Source organism: Mus pahari, chromosome 11, assembly GCF_900095145.1.
Source record: "Mus pahari chromosome 11, PAHARI_EIJ_v1.1, whole genome shotgun sequence".
NCBI classification, from domain to species: domain Eukaryota; kingdom Metazoa; phylum Chordata; class Mammalia; order Rodentia; family Muridae; genus Mus; species Mus pahari.
The window spans coordinates 52,198,858-52,219,926 of NC_034600.1; the positions used below are offsets into that span (position 1 = coordinate 52,198,858).

The window sequence follows — 21,069 nt, forward strand, 5'->3', positions numbered from 1 at the left end:
TTTACTACAGCATACTTTCTGTAATGTAGTGGACGTGTTCTGAGATGTGGATTGGTAGGCAGTTTCATGTGTGAATCCATGGAGTATACTTACAAAAACTTAAATGGCCTTTTGAAAAGGATGTCTAGTGAGGAAATAGGACCAAGTGTGGCTTAGCATGAGGCTGTGATGTTACACTTGGTGTCTTCCAATCCTACCCGACCCTTGTAGCGGCAGCATTAGCTACCTTTGGGAAGTTAGCTTCTTTAATCTTCAGCTCTCTTATTTATGAAATGGAGATAATAACTAATGCCACCTAGGGTTCTGGTGAGGGTCCAGTACAGTAATGAAGGTCAAGTAACCGGCACTGGAATCTGCTCAGTGACTGTTAGCGTTTGCTAACATATAACTCGCAAAAAAATCTCTTTGCTGTTTCCAAGTGCAGTGGAAAAATGAGAAATATGTTTAAGACCCATGCAATTATGCATGTGGTATAAAGAAAAATAATTGCATTAAATAACAACCTAGATGGTTTAGGTCAGTCTCTTGCGTTGGCTTTGATGTGGTTAAGCGAGAGAACAGGATGTATGGAGTTTCACTTCTGGTGTATGTACAAGATCACTATACAGTAAACTTGCTCTCCTAAGTATAAGAAATGAACTCTAAAATAGCAATAAAAAGATTGTGAGTTAGATGGGGAGATGACTCAGTTGGTAAGAATGCTTGCTGAATAAGCATAAGGACCTTTGTCCGAATCTCAGCACTTGTTTAAAAGCTGCACATGTGTGCCTGTAACCCCTGCTTTGTTGACTGACAGATAGTGGATCCCAGGAGCACCCTGGCCAGCTACCCTTACAAAAACTGCATTTTCCAGGCTCAGAAAAGACCTGTTTCAAGAAAATAACATCGACAGCAATAAAGGAGGATGCTATTCTAATGCCTGCACACACACATCAGCACAAGTGTACACCACACACACATGCACACACACACACACAATTATATGTATTATATGATTATAATTTATATTAGAGAATATGAATCAGTAGCAGTTGGTTATTGCCAGGTATTATGCATTGTACATACGGAACACACACTGAGGACGAGAAGGGTCTTGAAAACAACAAGAGATGATTTAAGAGAAGATAGTACATGATGGGACGTGACAGAGATTGTCAGGGATTCACAGCCCTGGGACTGCAGACGTGCTCAAGTCCCTGGAAAGAGGAGCAGTGCTCATTAACATTGCCTAGAGAGCAGGAAATGGTGAACAACCTCTGAAGACTGCATCAAGTGTGCTAAGGGCAATTTTCCAGTTACTCAGTTAGCTTAGCTGCTTGTGGTTACAGTTGAAGATATTAATTGAATACCTGGCTCTCAATCTTAAAATAAAAGGTGGTGGTATGTATTAATTATTAGTCAGGTTGCTGAGACCAAAGACTTGACAAGAAGCCACTTGAGGGAGGAAGAGTTTATGTTAGCTCCCAGGCTGATGGGATGCAGCCCATCATTGCAGAGAAGGCATAACGTCAGTAGTTCTACCCTGGCAGGAGTGTGCAGTTGGGACTCCTCATGTCTCACACCCTGGTGGAACAGGACAAAGTGGGAGGCAGGAAGCAGGGCTGGTATTTAAAATTTTTAGGTCAGACCCTGGTGATCCATTCCCCACTGAGTCACTACCTCTTAAAGGTTCTACAACTTTTCCAAATAGTGCCACCATTTGGACCAAGTGTCTGTAAATATACCTTTAAGGGACATGACACACTCAAACCATAGCTTACCAGAAGTTATCTGCTTATTATTTTGGGTGCATTTTACCTATCTTTTAAGCTTGGTGTGTGTTTGTATTATGAACAAAAACAGATATTTGTCCTCTTCATGACTCTCCATTGGGGAAGAAAGGGGTTATTTTGCTTACATCTTCACGTCGCTGTTCATCGTTGAATGAAGTCATGGCAGGAGCTCAAACAAGACAGGAGCCTGGGGGCAAGCACTGTAGAGAGGCTGTAGAAGAGTGCTGCTCTCTGGCTCGCTGGGCCTGCTTCTTATAGAGAAAGACTGCTAGCCAGTGCCCCACCCACAACAGGCTCAATCCCTCATTTCAAAAATGCCCTACAGGTTTGCCTGCAAACAATCTGACCTTATGGAGACATTTTCTCGATTCAAGTTTCCTCTCAGATGAATTTACATGTGTCAAGTTGTCATAAAACTAGTCAGGACGACTGTCATCTCTGCCAGGTAGATTGCTATAGCAGAACCAAGGCGTGGAACTGAATTGTAAGCTTTTAAGACAAATCCTTTAGAATCCCATCATTGAAGTTAATTAAAAAAGAAAGACATTTGACTTCTCAGCCCGAAAATCTCTTTTAAATAATAATAATAATAATAATAATAATAATAATAATAATAATAATAATAGTGTATAAATGCTGTGGTGTGTGTGTGTGGAGGTCAGAGGACAAGTTTATAGAGTTAGTTCACTGCTTCCACCTTTAGGTAGGATTCAGGGATTGACTGGAGTGTTAGGCTTTGCCCCTTAGCCATTGTGCTAGCTCAGGCTCCAGAATCTTAGAAGGCAATTTGTAAGATCTCTTATTTATATTTTGTCCTTTTCTCTTTTGTTTTTTTTTGTTGGTTTGTTTTTGTTGGTTTGTTTTTGTTTTTTTTTTGTTTGTTTTTTGTTGTTGTTTTTTTCAAGACAGGGTTTCTCTGTGTAGCCCTGGCCGTTCCAGAACTCACTTTGTAGACCAGGCTGGCCTCAAACTCAGAAATCTACGTGCTGGGATTAAAGACGTGCGCCACCACGCCCAGCTGTCCTTCATTTCTTTAATTTACCTATGCTTTTTAAACAGCTTTATTAGCAATCTTTAATAGAAAAGTTTCTTAGTGGATTATTTTCAAGTTCCTGATTTTTAAATTTAACATGTACTCTGGGAGGAGTTAAAATATGATATTAATGTAACTTTAACAACTGCAGATACAAGGAGGCAATTCAGAAGTGGGATGAAGCACTACAGCTAACCCCGGATGATGCTACCCTTTATGAGATGAAATCACAGGTAATAACGATAAGGAGTGTGGCTTTTACCTTGTAATTATGCCGTGGTTGTTCAGTGAGCAGGGATGAGCTAATTTGTCTGTTCTCATTCCTCTTTTCTAATACAATTGTTTTAAAAAATTTTTTAGCATGTTGTATATAGCTTTGTTTTGTGTATAGAATTAGAAATGCATTTGCTTTTTGCAGTGAGCTCAACTATTATTTCAACCTAGCTCTAAGAAGATGTAACATATAGATAAAATTACCAGTTAACTTTTTTTTTAAATAGATGGAAAGTTTCTACATTGCTTATAAATTAGTTGTCTACTAGTAGCTGTTTTTGTTTTTTCAAAATGAAAATGTATTGTGTTTTGGAAGATACTTAAATAAAAACGTTATGGGTCCATTGCTTCAGCATCTCAGAGCTGCTACTAAAGCATGCATTAGTCTCTCAGCAAAGATGCTTGAGGAAACCCAGACCCAAGCCTGACTGGAAGAGGAAGAGAATGCCTTTCCTGTACAAATTGTCCAGTTAACATCACTTGATTATTAATAATTTCTACTCAGAGAGATCTTTCTTAGGGGGCTCATTTCAAAATTTTCAGGTGCTTTGGATAAATTAGATGTGAGAGCTTAACAGAAAGAAGACATTGGGAAGAAGCTGTTACTGCTCCTAGCAAACAGGATTAAACTCTAACTATTGTGGACGCTGAAATGAGAATGACCAGGGGTGACTTGATCAACAACTTTGGTACTGTGCCAAGTTTGGGATGAAGCCTTCGTGGAGGCTTTGCAGGCTACTGCAGTTATCTTTGTGATTGGCCAGTTTGGTGTTGGTTTTTTACTGTGTATTTGGTTGCTGAGAAAGTGACTGTGAGCACCCAGAATAGTGATGAACAGCATACCTGGGAATCCTCGGCAGAGGGATCATTCACAGTGAAGACTGTCACAGGGGACTCTGTAGACCATGGAACAAAGGCTATTGTATCTCTGAAAGAAGACCAAACTGAGTACTTGGAGGAAAGAAGAATAAATAAATTATGACTAGGTAGTCTCAGTTTATTGGCTCACCCATTCCTTCCTTCGTGGAGGAGTGTGATAGAGAAATCAGCGGTTATGAGGCTGAAGACAAGGACGGAAAGAAGTCTGGTAACAAACCTTTAATAGCAGTTGTTCATTCAGAGAGAGGTGGAGGAGGATGGAGAGAAGGGAGGAGGAGGAAGAGGAGTAAGAAGAAGGGATAGGAGTGAGGAGGAGGGAGGGGAGAAGGATGGATGGTGATTTGAAAGACAATGTCTCCCATAGGCTCCTAGGAGTGGCACTATTTGGAAGTGTGGCCTTGTTGGAGTAGGTGTGGCATTGTTGCAGGAAGTGTGTCACTGTGGGGACGCTTTGAGGTCTCAGGTGCTCAAGTCAGGCGAGTGTGATACTCCCTTCTTGCTGTCTGCTGATCGATCCAGATGTAGAACTCTCAGCTACCGTAACAGTGGACTAAATCTCAGAACTGTAAGCCAGCCCCAGTTAAATGTTTTCCTTTACCAGGGTTGCTGTGGTCATGGTATCCCTTCACAGCAATAGAAACCTTAACTAAGACAAATGGTGAGAAGAAAAAGAAGACTAAGGAAAGGTACATTGGTCAAGAAACACTCAGCAAAGACAATTCTATTTGGGCCAGAAGTCCTGAGGATGTTAGTAATGAGGAAAGTGGACAAGGGCTTGGCCAGTGGCTGGGAAGCAGGCTTGACAGTGAAGTACTTTCTGTTGAAGGGCCTTTGCTTGCTTTTGTCCTAAGACATGTTCCTTTTGATCTCTTCGAAAGCAGAGCTAAAAAGGAAAAGGAAAAAGAATCACATTAAGTTGTATGCCTGCTGCTTCTATCATGGGTATGTGTAAGAAGTTAACCCCTGAGTATATGATTGTCATTACAGGGGAGGCACATTCCAAGGATCTCCCTCCAAATAGTTCCTATGATAAGTTGTAACAGCAAATTTTGAATGTTATCAAAATGAATTTGGTTAAAAATTGCTTAGAACTGTTCACTGAACTGGCAGAAGATAAAGACAAGTTTTATGAGCAGTTCTTGAAAATAGACCTTGGAAACCATTGAAGACTCAGCACTGCAAGAACTTTTCAGGGCTGTTGTAGTACTTCATCTGCTCTGGGGATGAGATGGTGGTCTAGGACTGCTGTACCCGAATAAAGGAAAGCCAGAAAGGCATCTACTCCATCACCAAGAACTTTGTGGTTACTTTGGCCTTTGGGAAACATCTCCAAAAACATGGTTAGAAATGATACAAACAGTAAAGCCCATTGATGAGTACTGTGTCCAGCAGCTGAAGGGATTTGAGCAGAGTATTTTTTTTATTATTATTTTCTTTATTTACATTTCAAATGCTATCCCGAAAGTTCCCTATACCCTCCCCTCCCCAAAGAGGGAGAGCATGGAACGTCTGGAAGATAAAGAAGAGAAAAAATAGGAAGAGAAAAAGACAAAATTTCTGTAAAATTTTGAGAAAGGTAGTAGTTATACCAAACTTACTGGAAACTTCTCCAGGCTGTCTGTCACAAGTACACACAAATGGGCAGGGAACACAGAAAGAGTCAAGCCTTAAGAGACGTCAACAGCGAGTTACATGGCAGCAAAGACACACCCGTGGATATGACAGCCACAGCAGTGAAGGATCTGTTCATTTTGCTGCATGAAACTGAACTTGTGCCTTCAGTCTGGAAGATCGTCACACATGTGCCAACAGGATTTACAGGGTCGTCAGACTTGGTCTAAGTATTGTTGAAGATGAGGAGTCCCTGCCTATGATACCCCTGCTGCAGAGACTGAGGAGAGGATGCTCCTGGAAGGAGACCAGCTGCATCAGAAGAACCAGGACATAACATTTTTACTGCACAAGCTTCATTTCTTCTATTTTCCAGGATTTTTTTTTTTGTGTGTGTGTATTCTTGTTAACATTATAAAGAGAATATTTGTGACATGATAAAGACTACGTAATGATTCTTTCTGTTAGTCATTAAAGAAAAGCTAGAAATGCCTTCTCTGGTTTCATCTGGGCTTACTTGAATAGGTGAGCAGAACATTTGCTATAGGAAGTCATATAACCTATGTTAGCTTTGTGATTGATATCAAGATCGATTTTTTAATAGACCAGATCTTGCCACTGAAGGGTTCTGAGATATATCTTGTTTAAAAGAACAAATGTTAAGATGCTTTGAGTTCATCTTCTGGAATTTCCTTTCAAAGTTTACACCCCCACTAGTTAGCTCTGCATGTGCTAATCATAGAAATAAGTATGTAAACTGAATCTGTCTGATAGAAAGAATTCCCCACAGGGCTTGCTGCCCAAAAGAAGTACTGAGGAACAAACCTTTAAACCTCCCTAGGTCTCGAAAAGCCAATGGAACAGTGGCTTAAGTAATGAAAATGAACTTCTCAAGTCACATCTGCCCAAAAGGTAAATACAGACGAGGTAACGAGAAAACAAATGTATGTATAGATCCTAGTGAAAGGCTGGCATAGTTACTGCCAGCTAGAAAACTAATGTAGTAAACCTACTTTGCTAACATTTTGTAGAAAAATTCTATACAGAAAGCCTCTGAGCACTTGAATTTATTTAAGAAATATTAGAAGTCTCAAGCAGAGCTGGGCATTGGTGGCATATGACTGAAGTCCCAGTGCTTAGACTGAGACAAGGAGAAAGACTAAGACAAAGGCCAGTTTGGGCTCCACAGAGAAACTCTCAAAAGTTAAAATAACAGAACAGTCTCTAGAAGAGCATTAAGTGTAATTCTTGACAACTGTTACAATCGAGCCTTGATCTATGTTAACAGGCATTGCCACACAATCCTCTCAGATGAGAGTCACATGCTTTCCTAGATTTGAGCTACTTTATTGAGAAGGAATCCACATAAAATAGGTCCACTGAAGCAGGCTTTGTAGAGCCCTTCACTTGGATGCTTTCAGGTACAGAGCTAAGATATGTGCAGGTTAAGGCAAGATTTATAGCGAGATACACGAAGAACTTAATTTTGAACCTAAGACTGGCACTTGTGTCAAGAATGTTCCAGAATGTTTATAGACCCAAAGATTATAAATGCAATAAACTATTTTCCATGGGTTGAAGTGAAGCATTCAGTTCTCCAGTTCTGTGAATGTTCTGGTTTGTGTGGCTTGAAAAACCCAGTTCTGAGGTGCACAGGTTGTTTCATTTTCTCAACAGGTAGATGTGTGCTTGGGACAGGGTGGTTGGCTAAACAAACTTATTTATCTAGTTTTAGCAGCAAGACTTCCCTAAAAAGTGCATTGCAAATAGAGTAACTAGAAGTGAAAGCTGGCCGTCAGGTAGCTCCGAGCTACTGTGACTGGAATACAACCTCTTGGTTTTGATCACATGGACATAGAGATGGTTTATATTTCTATTTAAATTTGGGAGTGAAAAAAGGTATAGAATTTCTGGTAACGAATGTAAAGCAGGGGATAAAAGTCATGGAAATCTGAGTGACAGATTAAAATATATTTTCTACAGGAAAATCATTGTTCGTATATGATTACCAACCAGTAGTTTGTCAGTTAATCTTACGTATGCTTATGACAGGTTTTGTTTTTTCTTCTTTCTGGCACATAGGTCCTGATGTCTCTTCATGAAATGTTTCCAGCAGTCCACGCAGCAGAAATGGCTGTTAAGCGTAACGCACACTCATGGGAGGCTTGGCAAACTTTAGGTCGAGCTCAGCTTGGATTAGGAGAGATAGTCCTGGTAAGGAAATTAGATTGTTATAATGCTCAAATTTAAGTATATTTTGATTTTCAAAATGGATTTTTTACAGGTGCATGTTACCCCTTACTTCCCCACTCTGGTCTCCTGGGTTCTCTCTACCCTCCTTTTCTCCCCTACTCCACCCACTTTGTTCCCTTAGACTAACTTTTGTGTCATTTCATGTATACAGAGATGATTTTATGTGACTATAAAATCTAGGAACATTAGACGAGAGAAAATATATGATGTTTATCTTTCTGAGATTGGCTTGATACACAAGCCAATATGATTGTCTACAGGTGTATTCATTTTCCTGAGAACAATATAACTTCCTCTGTTCCTTCTCAAGTTCATGGTCTCTTTCTGTTTATTGTGTCAGCATATAGCATATGTATATAGTATATGTAAATCTACAACTGTATAAGTATAACCTGCCTGGTCAGTTTGGTGTTCACTGCTTGCTGTGGTTTCAGGACTGAGCACGTGGTATTGGATGGCAGTCAGGGTTCCCATCCCTGCGATGACCGTCTCTCCTCCTCTCAGGGATCCTTATGTGTCTGCAGTTCTTTTTCTCATGGTAGGATCCTGCGTGCTTTACCCCTTCTTCATTACCATGTCTGTGGAGGTGGAGGTGGCCTTGTTTAGGCACCCAGACTGTCGTGGTATAATGGGTGAGGTTTTTCTGGGAAATACAGTCTCCCAGCAGATTTCCTAGTCCACTGGTTTTTAGTCTTCCTTGATGGCCCCTGGGCCTTAGGTCCAGAAGTTGTGCTGTGGATCGGAATCAGTTGTTCATATGTTTTGGCCCCTTTCGGTTTTCTGTAATGGTTTCCATCTGTTTCTTTGCTGAGTGGTGAGAGCTACACTTTCTTGTGGCTGTAAGGATAAGTGTTTACAGTGCAGTTATAAATTGTGCTGGTTTATCAAAGTGGCAGTAGAAGGCTCTCCTCTAAGGTCAGTGACCGCAGGAGCCCCAACAGGTTGGCTAGGTTTCCAGTACCAAGCATCACTGAGCGGCCATTAAGTCCCGCTAGATAGCCATCGGTTCCCACCAAGATACACATATCCTTATTGAAACCTTAGGGCGAGTTTGCCATGCTGATTGTTGCAGTGCTTTGGAGGCGTGACAGCTGAGTAGGACCTTCTGTGGCTTCCCCTCCTTGGTAGTTTACATATACCCTCCCTCCGAGGGAGGGGACTCTCTGCTCAGATCTTCTGAGTCTTGTATCTCAAGTGCATGATTTCTTCAGCAATATAGATTTAATGTCCCATCTCAGAGGCAACCAAAAGCAGTAACAACACCCTATAATGTTTCGGGGTCTCTTGGACTACCCTGAGCAGCTACCTTGAAAGTGAGTTTCTCATGCCTGGTACTAGACTTTTTCCTAGTCTATGGCTTTTGAGTGGAGCATTGTTAGTCCAAGTAGCATAACATCACTTAAACCATATATGTACATGTATACAGATACACAAATATGCATTGTCTGTAATGTTAGGTACGTAAAAATCAAATGACTCCTTACGGACATCCCTTCAAATATCTTTAGTGCATCTTCCCTGCCTCCCTGCCCCTTAGCCTCCAGTGCTGAAATTAGCTGGATCCGCCTTGTCAGCTGGGGCATAGGTCATTATCACTTTTTGATTTTCTCGGTGACTGTTTGTGATACACACTGCTAAAAGTCTTCCTTCCCTGAGGTTTTCCCTCCTTTCCCCAGTCTCATTTTACTTAGTGGTTTTAATACTGTGACAATTCTTGTGCTACATGTTTCAATTGCATAACGGTATTTCTTTGTATCACTGTACTACTATTTTTATTATTTTACTTTTATTCATTTTATATCTTTAACTCTATTCCCCGCTTCTGGTTCCCCCCCCCCCCCGTCACAGTCCCTCCCCCATGTGAGAGAGTGGAGGCCCTCCCTGGCTATCTCCTCACACAGCCACATCGGCTCCGCAGGGCTATGCTCTGCTCCCACTGAAGCCAAATAAGACAGCTGAGTTAAGGGAACAGATTCCACACACAAATGCCACAGCTTTAGGGGACAGTCCCCACTCTAGTTGTTCATGGCCTACACGAAGACCAAGCTATACATCTACTGCATATGTGTAGGGGGGCCTAGGTCTAGCCTGTATATGCTCTTTGGTTGATGGTTCAGTCTCTGAGAGCCCCCAAGGGTCCAGGTGTCAGGTATTGGTCCTTGCCCATGGGATGGGTCTCAGGTTGGGCTGGTTAGTGGTTGACTATTTTCCTCTCCTGTTCCTGCATTTCTTGCAGACAGGATAAATTTTGGGTCGAATGTTTTGTGGATGGTTGCTGTTCCTATTGCTCCACCTGGGTTCCTGGCTGGCTGCAGGAGTTGGCCTCTTAAGCGTCTATATTTCCGATGGAGTGAGTCACCACTATTGATTCTTGGGCACCTCCCCTGTCCCAGGTGTCTATGTCCTCAATATACTTGCCCCACCCCCACCGCATGCAGATTTCCATTCATTCTCATGGCCGCCTGGCCATTCCCCGTCTCTCGGTTCCTACACCTGCTCCTGAACCTCCCCCCCTGCTCCCCCCTTCCCCTCCCTGTCTCCTCTCCCACCCAGCTCCCCCCCTTCATCTGCCTCCTATGACTATTTTACTCCCCCTTCTAAGTGAGATTCAAGCATCCTCACTTGGGCCTTCCTTCTTCTTTAGCTTCTTTGAGTCTGTGGGGTGTATCATGGGTATCCTGTATTTTATGGCTAATATCCACTTATTAGTGAGCACAAACTATGCATGTCCTTTTGTCCTTTTGTGTCTAGGTTACCTCTCTCAGGATGATATTCTCAAGTTCCATCCGTTTGCCTGCAAAACTGATGATGTGTTTATTTTTAATAGCTGAATAGTGTATTCCATTGTGTAGATGTACATTTTCTTTATCCATTCTCCAGTTGGCAGATATTTAGGTTGTCTCCAGTTTCTGGCTATTATGAATAGAGTTGCTGTGAACATAGTTGAACAAATAAATATCCCTGTGTTATAGTGGGGCATCTTTTGGGTATATGTCCAGGTGTAGTATAGCTGGGTCTTGAGATAGAACTATTCACAGTTTTCAGAGAAACTGCCAGATTGATTTCCAGAGTGGCTGTACAAGTCTGCACTCCCACCGGAAGTGGAGCAGGGTTCCCTTTGCTCCACATCCTCACCAGCAGGTGCTGTCACTTGAGTTTTTGATCTTAGCCATTCTGATGGGTGTGAGATGGAATCTCAGATTTGTTTTTATTTGCATTTCCCTGATGACTAAGGACTTTGAATATTTCTTTAAGTGTTTAATCATAGAAATACAGAATTTTGTCAAATGATGTATCTTCATCTATTGGGACAAATCCTATGATTTTTTTTCTTTTATTATGTGGTATACTAGTTGTCCCATGTTGAAATGTTTGATTAGCATGATTCTTTTAAGATGCTCAAACCCTCGTAGCAGTGCCCCTGATTTAGTAGCTTTTAAACTAAAACCAGAATTTTGTCAGTCTTCCCCATCACACTTGTATGTTTTGTCTCTACCATAATTATCTAATTTTGACAGAAGCCTATCTTTTTAAAAAATTAATTGTAAAAATTATATAAATGTGTGTGTGCCCACATATGTACCCATACTTACTTGTAGGTATGTAATTGTACCTAACTTGGTGACCTTTAGTAATAACCCAGATAAAAACATCTTTCCTCCCAGGCAATCCGAAGCTTTCAAGTAGCCCTGCACATATATCCGATGAACCCTGAACTCTGGAAGGAAGACCTTTCTTGGGCCAGAAAGCTCCAGGAACAGCAGAAAGTAGCCCAGAGGATTGAAAACAAAGAAATGCCCCCGGAAGGCCCGGACCTCTCTCCAGGGTCCATCCCAGACTATGACTTTGAAAGCGATGAGATTGTTGCTGTTTGTGCAGCCGTGGCAGAAAAACAGAAGACAGTGTCTGCAAATAAAACAATGGTTATTGTGTCGGCTTCGGGGACTGTAGAGATCGTAAACGAGAAGGAAGAGGGCTCTTCCACCCCAGATGGCTCCGTCTTTATCAAAGCCCGATGAAGCCATACACAATGGAGAGGTGTTTGAATCTTTTTTTTTTTGGTTGCTACTTAATGTTTAGATGACATAGGGATATACACTGTAGAGGAAGAGGGGAAAAAAGAAATCCTGTTTTAAAAAAAATTTTTTTTTTTAGATGAAACATACAAAAATCAAGTTGTGGAATTATTCTTTAGTGAGTGAACTGTGCTTCTGTAACTTCAGTATGTACTTGAGGTTAGCATCTTCTGTGAAATGTGTTTTGATTGATAAGCATTTAATTTGACTGTATGGGAGAGTACCCTGAAAGGCACAGTTTGGAAAGTGCGTTCTTGAATAGTACGTCTTGACAGGCATGTTCCTACAGTGCCAACACGGAGACGTTGCTTTGTGATAAAGGAAGTGTGCGGTTTCTTTCCCTCCTGTAAAGCTGCTGTTGTCATTCTCCCATTTTTCTTGCGTCACCAGTATAAGTTTTCATCAAGATTGAATATTTCCGACATTCATTTGGATTCAAAGTCATTGTTTCGTTCTATGTGAATATTTGAAATATTTCAAGTTTGCCTAAAAATGCATGGAGATGAATGTGTCCTGAACATATCTTTGAAGGTTTTGTTGTTCTTGTTGTTGTTCTAATGTTGTAATTTGTGCTTCTGTTTTGACTTGAAAGTTAAAAGGTGGTGTCTTCCTGAGTGCTTGATAACTGTGGATCCTGACGTGTCAGAGATGGATTCATTTTACTGTCAACATTGAGTCATTTTAACCACAAGTCAGTCCTTTGTCAAGATGAATGGCATTTGCAGATTGTCAGTAAAGTCTATTCCTGCATCATCCTGGTCAAAAAAGAGTTTCTTTCCTTTTATTCTTCTAGGGGAGAGGCTACCCACCCCAGAGCGCTGGATTGGCACCCTGCCCCCGAGCTGCATCCTCATGCCTCTTTTTCTGATTTTTTGAAAGTGTGAAGAACCTTGAAAACATTTCTTCTCTTTAGCCCATGCTAGCCTCGGCGTTATCTTCCTGCCTCAGCATCTAGACTGCTAGGAATACAGGTAGGATCTACTGCTGCTGAGTAATACTTCTTGCTTGTAACTTTGCAGCGAACAATTTATAAACATCTTTCTAAACAGCTTTTTTGGGAACTGTTCAGTGAAATGAAAAAATAGTTACAATTTCAATTAAGTATAAAATCTCTCTAAAACTAAGAAGATAGAGCTGTTAGAGTGTCAGTGTGTGACTGACAGGGAGCTGGGATGTGATTAATAGTATAATCCCACAAGTATGAGATGGATATGGTAAGGAAGCAGTTCAGTGTCAGGTGTGATAGCAAATGCCTATAATCCCAGCACTGAGGAGGCTAAGGCAGGAAAGTTGTAAGTTTAAGGCCAGCCTGGGCAACATAGCAAGCCCTTGCCTCAGAACAAAACAAAATTGGTCAAAAAATAAAACAACGCAAGAAAAAGTTTATTAGAAATTCTCAGTCACAGTCACAAACCAGAACTATTATTGCTATTAATTACTGTTTTTATTGCATATATTATAGTACAAGTATATGCGACTGTTAGGTGCTGTTCATTCTAATACTCAGGCAGTTATTGATGATGTAACTTTTTTCTTTCAGAGATACAAATTATCTCTTGTATTATGTAATCTTAGCAAAAACTGTTGGGACATATAAATGTGGTCTGTATTTTTATGAGGATGATATTTCTGAAGTATTTTAGAGGAATGTTCACTAGTTTTTTTTCCAGAGTTAGAGAATCAGCTGTTTCCTTAAGAAGTATTATATACTGTCTCCCCCCCCCCCCAATTATATCTTCAGATAATTAGCCCCTGGATAGAAGAGAGTTTTAGAATGATTAAAAAAAATATTTTGTTAAATAACAAGGTACATTCTCAGAGAGTAGCTAGATGCCAAGAGAATTGATATGTCATATTTGATATGTTACATACAAATATCTGTTTATTATATAATTTGTGAATAGTTTTCCCTCTGTGTTTTGGAGATTATATTCGTATATCTTTTTTTTTTCCTGTGTAGAAGTGTATGAGTCACTTGGTATGGCCCCTTACACATGCTAGTTCTAGGAAGAATTTTTCTTAGGAAATACTAATCACTTCTGAATTTTGAAAAGATTTTTATAGTCTTTTATCTGAATGAAGTTACTGCTTGTGAAACTGAAGGATGGTTGTCAGTTAGAGATTGTTCTTGGCATAGAGTCTGTGCCTCCACCTCCAAAGAGGCAAGCCCACACATGGCCTGCATGTTGCTTCGCCGTTGATAAATCTGTTGTTTCAACTGTCCTGGTATTGGTGGGTCATGCTGGTCTGTCTATTACCCCAGTCTAACTTACAAAATAGATGTAAGGTGTGGGGAAGGGGAGGATGAGTTATAAAGAAAAAAGAGAGGTTCATTTCCCCAGACCTCAAGATACTTTAGCTATCATTCTGTGTAGGAAGCGAAACACATGTCTGTTCTTTTGCTGGGGTGTGAGCAACAGTATATAAAAGTTTACTAAAGCTGTTAATTCTAATAATACTCAAATTTTATGAATCTGGAGAAGATGACACTCATAATGATATAATTATATTTAATGAATAATCATAAACAACAGTATTAGTGATTAAAATTATATCTATGGATTTGTGGTGTTCTGGTTTCAAAATTTGTATGGTATAGATACTTACTCGAGCGTTACACATCGAGGCCATACCTGAAAACTTGAGACTCGTGTTACCCCCTAGGACGCAGGTGCCTAGGGTATAAAGCATTGTATCGTAACTATCTCACAATATCGGGAAGTTATAAGGGAGGCATGTTAGAGCTCATGTGTACTGCAACCGGAGCCTTGGGACAAAACAGGATGTGATGGCATAAGCATGCAACTATTTTAAATTGCTGTTAGCTCAGACCAGTGAGGGGTTAGAAGGCGGCGTTTTAGAAAACTGGTATTTTCATGATTGTATCAGGACAGCTCAGCCCCGTCCGTTTGCAGATTATACTTTGCACGGTGACTCACAGGCTGGCTCCTCTTTCCCAGCAGTAAGAGAATTAATTATTAATCAGCTCTTAATTTTCCTTCAGTCAGAAACCCTTCAAACCCCACTCAGTAACAGACATTCTAAGCTGGGGTTTCATGACATAGCATATGTCTGAATGATTTAGGAGTTGACACAAGAACCACAATCATCATCTTCAGTGTGTGTGCTAAAACGGGATTTTTCAGAGATGAGTTTATGATTGCTGGCATTGTATGGTAGAGAAACTTACTTCTAAAACCAGTAATAAGGCACGGCGGTTTCTAAATCACCCCTTCACCAAAGTAAGTTTAAATGAAATGAAGATTCTTATCTAAAGTTGTGTCCCTTAGCCAAGGGCAAAATTGAATAGGGCTACGTTGAGTGAATGCTGGAGCCATGGTGACCCTTGGGCTAGTATACAGTTCCTTAGTGTGTATTCCATGTGAACTGCCTGTGTTGTACTTGGAGGGTGGTGGGAAAGCTGACCCATGTGAACCAACTCTGTTGGGCAAGCCGGTAAGCAGGTTAGGTAGGACTGAACGAACTCCTTTCATCTTGCTCTTAGACCAGCCATTGACTAAGGAATCCCGAACTGCCTCCCACCTCGCAGGGAGATGGAGGGCAGGAAATACTGGTCCCCTTCTCCTGTTTCTCTGCGTTGGTCACGTCTCCTTTCAGCTACATTGTGAAGGGGAGCAGTGAAGAGGGGGTGGGGATGGAGGTAGGGAGTGGGGGGACAGCACCGTGCTTCAGAACTGCCAGTAATCTGTGGGGTCTAGCTCTAGGTTCAGTATTACCTGGCCATTATATGCAGCCCGTCTGGTGTAACCTCCGTGTCCCCAGCTCTTCCCTTAAGTAGCTCAGAGGCCACAAGGACTCCTTTAAATACTAGTATTTACTTTGGGCTCACATAGGATCATTTAAGACCCCCTTAAATACTAATAAAGATTGAGTATGTTTCAAAGAAAGCATGAAATTTAGAAAAAACAAATGTAAAAATTCTAATTTTTGCTTTCTTTCCTTTTTTTTAAGTTGTGGAGGTTTTATTAAAAATGAATGATGTTTGTTACAAGGCAACAAAAAGATTTGCTTACATTACTAAAAGGTCTACTGTTTGGAATAGTAGTAATGTATAAAGCTGAAGTAGGGGAAATGTGAGTTACAATATCCTGTACCCACCTTTTCTTAAGTGGCTGTAATTTAGATATAGGGAATGGCAACCACTTTAAGTTTGCTGATGGCGCATCTCCACTGTCATTGCCACCACAAGTAGTAGTCTCCAACATTTTAAGCATTCTAGTTCGCCTGTACCCCAGGACCCTATCTGCTTTCTGTGGCTGTCAGTTAGACTTTACTTTTATAGAATTATAAACAGGTAGACTGTACAGTATGCACTCATACCTGGCATAGTTTGCTGAGCACAGTGTATTTGAAATTCTTCCATGCTCAGACTGATCCGTGTTATTGCATATGTCAGTAATGTCTTCTCGTCTGTTCCTTAGTATTCTCTGTAGGATTATACAACAGCTTACTATTGGCCACGATGAACATTTCGGTTGTTTTGCTTTATTATGAGTAAAGCTGCAATGTACAAATTATTCATTCTGTTTATGGACACATGTATTACTTTCTTTATCTTAAATGGATACGACTCATGTTAAATGTAGAACTTACATGAAACTTTTAAAGATCTCCCAAACTATTTCCCAAAGTTTTCCTTATTTTGTATTTACCAGCAGTTGCTGAAGAAGTGTTCATCTTCTCATCCCTTTGTCAATCTTGGTATTGTTCATCTTTATTATTTTAGACAGGCTAGTGGATGTTTTAAGTCTGTATTTCCCTGGTGATGTGGGGCTGCATTTCTTCCTTTTTTCTCTTTCTTTCTTTCTTTTTTTTTTTTTTTTAAAGATTTATTTATTTATTATATGTAAGTACACTATAGCTGTCTACAGACACTCCAGAAGAGGGCATCAGATCTTGTTACAGATGGTTATGAGCCATCATGTGGTTGCTGGGATTTGAACTCTGGACCTTTGGAGGAGTAGTCGGGTGCTCTTACCCACCGAGCCATCTCACCAGCCCCTTTTCTTTCTTTTTTTGACACAGGGTCGTGTGTTCTGGCCAAGCGTTGAACTTGCCACACAGTTAGGGATGAACTTGAACTACTGATCTCCCTTTTTCTTCCTTCCAAGTTTTGACAGTAGAGGTGGTGTGGACCATCACACAGGGTTTATATGATGCCGGAGATTGAGCCCCAGGGTAGGTAAGCACTTCTGCTTGGCCTGCATCCCTGTGCCTGGTGCTGTTTTTCATGGATGCACCTGACATTATCTTTTGGGGAGAATTATAGATTCAAATTTCCCCATTTTACATTTTGATTTCCTTACTCCATTGTACAGCTAACACTGGATAAGAATTCTTTATGAGTTACTGTTTGACTATTTTCTTTTCCGTAGTTTTCTTCAAATACTGTTCAGAAAGTAGACACTTTAGACTTTGAAGGCCGGTATATAGGGGTTTTCTCTTCTTCAGTTGTACTTATTTGTGTGCTGAGAGATCAATTCTTTTTTTTTTTTTTTTTTTTTTCACTCCACTGGAGAAAATGGATTTTCTTTTTTATTTATTTTTTTATTAGATATTTTCTTCATTTACATTTCAAATACTATCCCAAAAGTCCCCTATACCCTCCCCCCACACAAGGAATTTCAATATTTTCTACTATACATTTTCAGTTTCAGCTTTTTGTGACTAGTTTTGTTGTTTGCTAAGTTCGTTTTATATGTGATAATAGTAAAATCCGAGGTTCAGTTTTTGATGTCTAGCACCGTTCATAGAAAAACAGTTCTTTCCTACCTGGTATAGGCCCATCATCTTAGTACTTGGGAGCAGAGGTGCCATTGTGGTATCCAAGACAGCTGGAGCGAGACCTGCCTCAGAAAATAAGCAAGCACATATGTAAATAAATAAATTATAAATAAATAAAAGTAAATTATGTCTTTTTGTGATAGGGTACACAGTTACTTTACAATGTAAGTCAATTACATTTCTAGGATAAACTTATTCTGAGTCATGGATGGATTTGATGGATTATCCATTTTAAGTACTGCTCAGTTCAATTTGGTAATACTACATTAAGGATATTTGTGTCTGTTCATAGGATATTGGCTTGTAGTCTTTTTTTGAATGTCTGTGTTCAGTTTTCAAATAGGAATTATGCTGAACACCCTACAATGAGAAGTATCTCCACCTAATCTTCTTAGGACGTTTTATAGATGTCATTATTCTTTCTATATACTTAATAGAAATTTCACAGGAACTCACTTAGGCCTAGATTTTTTTTTTGGGGGGGGGATGTTTAATTACAAATTTTGTTTTAAAAATAGCTATAGTGCAGGTATTATGTGACATTGAATAATACTATTAAAGCTCTGAAAGAGCCCCTTCATGGCCTTGTTGATATGTCTTACAGTTCGTTATTACTTGAAACTCTCCTTCCTGTCCCCCACAATTATTTTTTTAACTCTTATTTACTTAATTTGTTAAAATAATTTTATTCATTTACATTTCAAATGATATCCCCCTTCCCAGTTACCCCTCCACACCCATTGCACCCTCCCCTCCCCCCTCCCCTTTACCTCTGTGAGGGTGCCCCTCCACCCACTCACCCACTCCCACCTCACTGTGGTTCTAGCATCCCCCCTGCGGTGGGGCATAGAGCCTCCACAGGACCAAGGGCCTCCCCTCTCATTGATGTCAGATAAGGCCATCCTCTGCTACGTATGTATCTGGAGCCATGGGTCCCTCCATGTGTACTCTTTGGTTGGTGGTTTAGTTCCTGGGAGCTCTGGGTGGTCCGGTTAGTTGATATTGTTCTTTAAATTTTGAGATTATCATATACAACATCATTTCTCCCCTTCTCTTCCTCTCTCCAAACCCTCTCATATACCCCTCCCCATTCTCCTTCAAACTCATGGCCTCTTTTCACTAATTGTGTATGTATATGTGTGTGTGTATGTACACACACACACACACACACACACACACACACACACACACACACACACAAATTCTTTAATCTGTCCAGTCTGTATAGTGTTACCTGTATGTATTACTTGTGTGTTTTGAGTCCAGTTGGCTCTGGACAACCAGTTCGTGTGCTCTTCCCCAAGGAAGGACTTCTGCTCCTAGCTTCCCTCCGTTGCTGGTGGTCGCTGGCGTAGGACTGAGGCCTGTGGGCTTTCCCCTGTCCAGTGTTTGTTTTATGTTTGGTCAATCATGTTGGTGGGGCTTTACGGATGTAGCTTCTGATGTTTCTAGGAGACACAATCTTGCAACTAATCCCTTGATCTTTTGCTTCTTCTTCTTTTTTTCTTTTAATTTTATGTGCATTGGTGTTTTGCTTGCATGTGTGTCTGTGAGGGTGTCAATCCCCTGGAACTGAAATTACAGGCAGTTGTGAGCTGCCATATGGATGCTGGGAATTGAACCCAGGTCCTCTGGAATAACAGCTAGTACTCTTAACTGCTGAGCCATCTCTCCAGCGTGATCTTCTGATTCTAATACCTTCCTGCCCCCTCTTCTGCAATGTTCCCTAAGCTTTAGGCGCAGTAGTGTTTTCTAGATGTATCCATCGGGCTTGGGCTCCACAACTCTGCATTTTAATTGGCTGTGGTTTCCTGTCGTGGCCTCCGTGGCCTCCGTCTGTAGCAGAGAGAAGTTTCTTTGACGAGGGGGCGAACACTTCCCTTATTTTTGGGTATAAGCACAGCTCTTTAGAGTGTAGTTAGGGAATATGCTGGTTGAGTAGAGTGGTGTTCACACGTGGTTCTCTTCTAAGAGCTATGACTTCCTGACTCCTGAGTAGTTGGCTGTGTTTCCAGGGCTGGGCCTGATTTCACTTTTGTTGAGTGGATCTTAAGTTGAATTAGAGAACTGCTGGTGACTGCCAAGCTCTGTGTGCTGCGGCTGCACCCTCAGGGTTATCATGCCCTGCTGGTCATTGATGTGGTTCATAGGCATCTAGCTGGCTAGGACTGTTTGTCGCTTCCCTCTCTTGAAAACTTGCACGGTGCCTTCTGGTGCCAGGGAGGGGGCACTCAGGTCGTTCCACCTCAGGGGTCTCTAGGCATTGTTGCTGGGGTACATGGTGTCTTCAGCAATAGGGACCACTTACCGTCTACCTCTGCCCCCCTCATTATTTTAAAAAGGAACTAGTCATTTTTTCTTTAGTATTTTCATATTTATATATTTTGCTTATTGTATTCTGCCTAATACTACTAATGTTTTTCTGTGTTCATACTGCTTATAAAGTGGTTGTTAGATCCAGAGGCTTGGTCAGATTCATTTTCTTGGTGGGAGCAGGCGTCATGGAAGAGGGTGGTAGCCTGGAGGACTTGTACTAGAAGTCAGATATCATACCAGTACGCACCGATCGCCCTTTCCTGATGCACTTTCCTGGTTGCAGAGATGGAGCACCTCACAGAGATAAAGCTCTGAAGGCAGGGCTTGCTTTGGCTTCTGGTTTGCAGATGCAGGCCCACCATGGCGTGGAACGCAAGGTGACAGGAGCTTAAGGTCACACTGCATCTGCTGTCGGGAAGAATGAATGCCGGCACTCAGCTCAGCCCAGGACCCCAGCCTGGGGGACAGTGGGCGCTGCTTCTCGAAACCCCTCATAGATATCCCCAGAGGTCTGTTTCCTGGGTGATTCCAGAGAGCATCAAGTTGATGAGAGCAACCATCCAGTCCAGGTCGTTATCTCACTAGAGGTCATAATCACACTAATAATTCTGTTTGCCTTTTCTTCCCCCCAAAACTTTGAGGAGAAACTTTCTAAAACAACTGTATTTTCTTTTTCTGGGGAACAGTTTATGTAGTGAAGCCATGTAGGAGTAAAGACCTGCTTCCTTTTTTTTTTTTTTTCCCTCATTTTAAATGTGAAGTCAATACACAAAATGATGGGTATAATTATGACACTGCTATATGGATGTACTTTGTTCATGTTTTTCATTCCTCCTCACCGGTCTCCTTGTCCCTCTGCCCAGGTAGTCCCCCTTTCAATTAATCCATTATCTGTTGTGCCCCGCATGGCCTCCCTCAAGTCTTCTCCTTCCTTCTTATGGTCCTCTACCTTATACACACAGATACCCCCAACACACATTCATTCTCTCTCTCTCTCTGTCTCTCTGTCTTTCTCTCTCGCTCTGTCTCTCTTTTTGTCTGTCTGTCTGTC

At 41.1% G+C, this 21,069-nt stretch overlaps 1 protein-coding gene across 3 annotated transcripts in view; it reads left to right on the forward strand.

The window, feature by feature from the left end:
• Positions 1-15,517, forward strand: part of Ttc33 (tetratricopeptide repeat domain 33) — a 35,533-nt gene extending 20,016 nt beyond the window's left edge. Inside the window, exons 3-6 of one of the 3 annotated variants that reach the window (XM_029544138.1) lie at positions 2,957-3,038; positions 7,651-7,782; positions 11,487-11,859; positions 12,691-15,517. In XM_029544138.1, coding sequence (XP_029399998.1) covers positions 2,957-3,038; positions 7,651-7,782; positions 11,487-11,840 — 568 coding nt within the window. In that variant the 3' untranslated portion in view covers positions 11,841-11,859; positions 12,691-15,517. Of the gene's footprint in view, positions 1-2,956; positions 3,039-7,650; positions 7,783-11,486; positions 12,657-12,690 lie in introns of those variants that run through there. The other 2 variants (XM_021208603.2, XM_021208602.1) reach the window with 2 other exon arrangements.
• The last annotated feature ends 5,552 nt before the right edge of the window (positions 15,518-21,069 follow it).